We start from the raw sequence: 6,176 nt of genomic DNA, 5'->3' as shown, positions 1-6,176 counted from the left end.
AATGATTTCAGAGCAATCCCACTAGATAAGGCAGTCAGATAAAGGGATTCAGGATACTAGGCATGGTCTGTTCTCCAGTGTACACATTCAAGAACTGGCTAAAAATGTTGCACAAAGGGCTTTTTCTGTTGAAAAAGTGACATTTCAATGCTAGTTTTGAGAATTTTTAAACAATAAATATTGGAGGTTTTTTGAAATTAAAGTAACAAATCAAAAAAGACCACATTTTAGAGTTTTTGATAATTTTGTAAAAAAGTAAAAAAGTCCAACCAGCAGAACGGAGACTGAGACTCAAGTTAAATAGCACAGGTCTTGTGTGCAGATAGTCTGCTTCTAAGAGAGCAAGCTCTGGAGAAAGGAGTTTACTTTAGACTGGGAACCACTTATGACTCCTGAGTTTATCTGTGCCACCTCCTCCTTTGTGGCATTGGGCAAAGTATCTTAAAAGGTTAAGGTACTTCTATGTCTGCAGAAAAGTGCTGCAATACTCATGTCTCCATAAGCATAAATTTGATAGCACATTTAGTTTCTAAGGGTTACATTTCATACCTTAGCTAAGGAGCCTCCCCGTCCCCTCCCTGGGATTCCTGCCGCAGACTTGAAGGCAAAAATGAATGGCCTAAAACTTTGGGACGTTTTTCCACATGGACACAAAGCGTCATACTCTATAACTCACATTATCTGATACTTCTTCTTTGCCCTTAGTGACTGTAGGAAGGGCAAGATTTTGCAGACTAGGAATGGTCTATATGGGCAATTCATTTTTTCCCATGGTTTTTAGCTTTCTCTTTGAATATGTTGTACAGGCACCTAAGGCTGCAAATAAGCTAATATGATCAAAGACAACATCTGATATATCCAAACACATGGAGCCCACAACACAGCAACTCACAATCAATCAGTCTAAGAATACGCCATTTCTGGAAAAGCACTTCTAGGTGCCTTCATTGTCTTCAGTGGGCCAGCACATTTCTTTTGCCAGTTCTGTAGTTCAAAGAGTTGTGGTAACCAGAGACACACCAGTTTTAACAACACCCATGAGTCGTCATCATATAGTATTATCTCAAGGTAGGAAGAAGAAAGTAAAAAAAAAAAAAAATAATGCAGCAGTTATTCCTAACTTGCCCAAGGCAAATCAGTCTTTGGCGTGCATTTTTGTCCAGGCTTGTAGTTCTCTGTGCAGGCCAAGATATGTGCTTATGGGAGGGATCTCTGACTTCTTTCAAGGTACACTGAACACTGAAAAAAAGCTCATCATTTTGTAATTGGATGGTTCCCCTCAACCTTTCTTTTTCCTTGAGAAAATTGTTTCTATAGAACATAATAACAACACTATCTTTCTAATAAGAAGAGCATCTCATAGAGGATTATTTCCCAACAATGACTCTACTTCTGGATTCAAAAGAAGAAGCTGTGAAACTCTGTCAGCTATTTTTTTTGCCATCCTTGTGAATTATGCAGCTGGTAGAGTAAAGCTTTGATGTTGATTGGAATACTTAACTTTCCTGTACCTATTTAATATCATGATTATACTTCTGTATTTGATCAAAATGAGGAATCTGCATTAAAGAACTACACCGAGTACCTCCTAGTTTGATTTTTAAAAATGGCGTGTTTTCCCTAGGCTATAGCACTTACATGGTAAGCGCCACTCCAAGTTTAGCTTTTGTCATAAGAACAACTAAAATGACCTAGTTTACATCCTTTTTTTCCAGTTGGAAGTTTAGACTTTCTGTACTGCATTTCCTCAGAGCTGCAACCTTGCAGTTAAGAAATGATTAGTCCTGCAATTAGGTGCCTGCAATTGAATCCCTGACACTTATTTAATTATAGCATCACTACAGACACAATATGAGAAGCACTGAAATCAACTGTGACACACCCCTCCCTAGTTTCCCATTGGCTGAAAACTTGTTTGGCCTGATGGGTAAGCACTGTAGTCAGAGGGGATTTCAAAGCAAATAAATAGCAAGTCCTTCTAGCTACAAAGTGGATTTCTACCTATCTGAACTTCAAACCCGGAGCTGCTTTTAAACCCCGCTGACAACTTACCATATGAGGAAACTGCTAGACAAAGTATGCACTCTCATGTTTTATATTACTTCTAGCAAAAAGTAATTGGAAGACTTCCTAGGGCACCTCTTTTGAGGTGCCTTTTTCAGAAGAAGCATGGCTTGCTGTGCACTACAAATCACTGGCCTAATATTCGGAGGTGTGGGCATGGTTGGGACTTTGGCAGCCACAGCTATGCCTCAGTGGAGAGTTTCTGCCTTCATTGAGGGCAACATTGTAGTGTTCGAGACCATTTGGGAAGGATTATGGATGGACTGCATCAGTCAGCTCAGCATCAGGCTGCAGTGCAAATTCTATGACTCCGTCTTGACGCTTCCTCCATCCTTGGAGGTGTTTAGAGCCCTCATGTGCACTGCCATGGGGCTGTCAATCATTGCCTTTTTGATGGGCGTTGCTGGTGTGAAGTACACTCACCGAACCAAGGAGGATACTCAGGGTGTCAGTGTCTTCATGCTGGCGGCTGGAATCGCTTTTCTCCTGACGGGCATCCTCGTTCTCATCCCAGTGTCCTGGACTGGCGGCAGCATCATACGTGACTTCTACGATCCGAACGTCCCCGTGCCACTGAAGCGAGAATTAGGAGCTGCTCTCTATGTAGGCTGGGTGAGCTCTGCACTTCTTATCGCTGCAGGAGCAATGTACTGTAGCTTCTGGTGCTTGGCTGATGCGTCCCAAAAATCCAGGTATCCATCACCTTCCCATCACAGGTGGCACAAACGTAACTTTGTAGCAGGGAAGTCCCTAAGCATGCACGCCTACGTGTGATCTTTCTGCTTAGGATGTAGATATGTGCTGATTGACTTCAGTGCCTAATTAAACTCTGAGTTTGTAATAGAGGAACAATTTTGTTCATTTGCTATTTACTGTTAACTGTGTACATACATATCTACTCTCTAACATGCTTATAGGAGATGTTATTCTACAGGCATTATGGTAGAGTTCAGTCAGAAGAAAAACCTCACCACTTTGTAGGAATGAAGTGTGGCATGGGAACAGCAGCAGCTGAGAGTCTCTCATAGACGACAAACAGAGCATGACTGGGCTGGAAGGAAGGTGGCTACTGTGCAATAGCACCCTTGCCCCCCCCATAACCCATGATGTATGAAGGCTGCAGTACCTTTTATTCTAAGCTAAAGTCCTTGTAAGGACTGCTTGAGGACAGTGGTGGGAAGAATGGAGCTGGTGGCATGGCTGAATGAACTGCTGAATGAAAGTAGAAGATGCAAGCAATTTTACTTCCAGTATTGGTACACAAATGCATGCTCCCCCATCAGGTACCTCCACAATTGACTAGGGATTTCATAGGTGATTGTGGGGTTGATGTATCCTTCTTATTCTTTCTGCAGGGCACAGAATCCAGCTCATGAAATAATAAAATTCTTAATCACTTCACCAGACTTTACCCTAAATATATTACCTTTTCCATTGCCTGCTACCTCTTGTCTTTTATGGCTTATCCTTTTTTACAGGTAGCGTCTCCTCATCTTAAAATTCAGGACAGGTCATCTGTCTTTATGCACTTTAAAGCACTGTGCTAATGTCATGTGTAATTAAACAAACCAGGAAATGTAAATGTCTAATCCCCACACGCCCACTGGAGGATCAAGAGTTCCTGCCCACATCTTCCATCGCACCCACAAAAACCAAGCCCTAATGTTGTTCCGGTTGTTTTGTATTTGCAAGATTTATTGTAAAACGCAGACTGAGATGCCTGATGCCTATCTGTCCATTGTGCGGAATCCAATTGTATTTCCAGTTGTGCATTTTTTTACATATGAAATTGTGGAACCGGCTTTTGAAAGTATCCCTGTCACAATGTTAATAAGTGAAAAACCAAAGGCGGCCGACTTCAAAACAAATTCTCTGTCCACTGGTTCTTCACACAGCAGTAATGGATTGTACCGTTCACTGATAATTTTATAACGCAGATACTCAGTTTGATCCTTTTCTATGTCTGTGATTGGTATCTGAAAACCTAGTTTAATGACTTTTTGAATTGTGCAGAGCAATGCTTCTATATATTCATTTGACTGTTCAATTTGAAGAGGAACATGAAAAGCTGTATTTAATTAAAAAAGTCTTTTATTACCTTGACTTCAGATGAACCCAAATGCAACAGTGCTGTCGAACATGGATATTCATTGCATATATTAGCTAATGTGCATTTACATTTAAGACAACTAGCTCAGATGTTTTAGTGGAAATTTTCTAATCACCAGAAAACAAGTTTAATGTATCCTACTCACTACTTGAAGAGTCCAATCAGCACTTATTAATTCCAGATGAGCCTTTAAGAGAACATTTGTAAGTAGATTTTTTAGAACTAAAATATAATGTTTAATGTTGTCTTATAGCTGCTGATGCCACCCTACGTGTGGTTTACACTGCACTTGCCACACTAGCTGTCAGTGGGTGAGACGGACAGCTCATTTCAGTGGTATCATTCTGTTGATTTTGGTAATAACTTACACTGTCCTGAGGCCCTCCCCCTACTGTTTTATTGCATTTATGTCCTATAATAGTTAATTTGTTTAATAAGTAATTATTCATTAGTAAGAAAGAATTCCACTTTTTTGGATTCATTTAAATATTACATTTGTGATCAATACACCACAGGATGAAGACATTTGCAATGCAAATTTGATACACGAATTTAAATGGTGACGTATGCAATGTAATGCAACTTTATGTAGATACAAGTGCTTGCAAAGTAATTAAGTGTAGTTTTCTACAACATTAATTAAAGCATCCTGAACGCTTTCACTATCACTGGCTTGATCTAGAAATCAGATTTGAATTGGGTGTGCCATCTACACTGGGAACTTTATTTTCAGAGTTAAAAGATACAGTTGATTCATCTGATGCATTTAATATTCATTTCAAAGAAAACCTAAGTTTTTAAGCCCAACATTAAAACCTGACAGCTGCATACTACGCCCTCTTTCTCTTTTACCAATTGATACAAAGATGAGCTCGAACAAAATCTCTAAGCCCAAACAACCCCATCCTTGTGCGTGGGTTTGGAATCTGACCTTAATTCCAACTGTACAGCCAGTCTGGGCTGCTGTTTGGCTGTCTGGCTTTTTATGGACACAAATAGCAATTTCTGGTGATACAATTTAGCTCTTTAGACTCACCCAAATACATTTAACAGATCGCGGCTCTAAAATTTCTGAATTTGATGCAGGAACAAATTTCTTATGAGAGGCTCACCCCCAAATGTAGCAAGGGATGTAACACACTGGTGGACCTTCTGCTTTTAAACAGAGCAGAAATTCTCTTCTAGGGGAGGCTGGCAGGAAAATCCCATTAAAATGATTTTACCTCTAATGGTAAAATACCTTCCTACTTGAGAAATGCATTTGACTGAGTAAACTCTGTAGGCGCACCTCCATCTATAAAGAATAATCTCTCTGCACAGCTTCTAATGTATTGGAGAACAACACCAGGGCCAATTTCTCTGGCCTTGCATGCTGACCAGCGGTTATCTACCAGCTGCTTTTTAGGAGAGAAAATGATTTTTTTTTTCCTTTTCCCCTATTCTAAACCTGACTGGTTGGAAGCTGCAGTGTGGAGGCGTGAGAAGGAGCAGGAAGATTTAAGGGCTTTAACCTAAAACTGTGGATGAGCTTTGAAAATAAACTGCAGTTGTTCATGAATTATCTGAGGGGATGGGTCAGGAAGAGCTTGGCATAAGGGGAGCAATGGAGGTGCTCGCACACGTCACTGGTGCCCGTGGTTGCACCTTCTGGCCTGCTCCAGAAGAGCTTCTGCCCCTTTGGGGTTATATCCAGGCAGGCCTGCTATCAGGTACCCCCAAGTGTCTAAAACAACTCTTGGTGCTTATTTAGATGGCTTATGTAGACCTGCCCTTCCCCTTGTGACATGGGTGAGGGACAGGATGCTCAGGAACGTGCATAACACGTTGAAGACACTTAGGGACAAGTGCCACCTCTCCATCCCAGGGCCCACAGAGGCCGTGCAAACGAAGCAGTGGTTACATGCTATGTGACAGGGGACCAAGAGGAAGCAGGGCATGAATAATGCCTATTGACTGGGCTTCTCTCTCACAAGAAAAGACCTAGCACGTGGGTGTCGTTTGC

At 41.1% G+C, this 6,176-nt stretch overlaps 1 protein-coding gene across 1 annotated transcript; it reads left to right on the top strand.

Moving 5' to 3' along the window:
- Positions 1–2,160: 2,160 nt before the first annotated feature.
- On the top strand, positions 2,161–2,838 carry LOC104139493 (claudin-8-like). Its single transcript, XM_009667656.2, has one exon. It carries the CDS (start codon positions 2,170–2,172, stop codon positions 2,836–2,838), a length of 669 nt encoding a protein of 222 aa, XP_009665951.2. The 5' UTR covers positions 2,161–2,169.
- Positions 2,839–6,176: the final 3,338 nt, after the last annotated feature.

The sequence above is a fragment of the Struthio camelus genome, chromosome 1, assembly GCF_040807025.1.
Source record: "Struthio camelus isolate bStrCam1 chromosome 1, bStrCam1.hap1, whole genome shotgun sequence".
In the NCBI taxonomy this organism is placed as follows: Eukaryota; Metazoa; Chordata; class Aves; order Struthioniformes; family Struthionidae; genus Struthio; species Struthio camelus.
Note: the sequence above shows the minus strand (reverse complement) of the source record. Positions and strands in the feature narration are given on the sequence as shown.

Bases quoted from the DNA above. Each gene is read 5' to 3' on its own strand.
- LOC104139493 (XM_009667656.2), top strand. From the start codon at position 2,170: ATGGCTTGCTGTGCACTACAAATCACTGGCCTAATATTCGGAGGTGTG.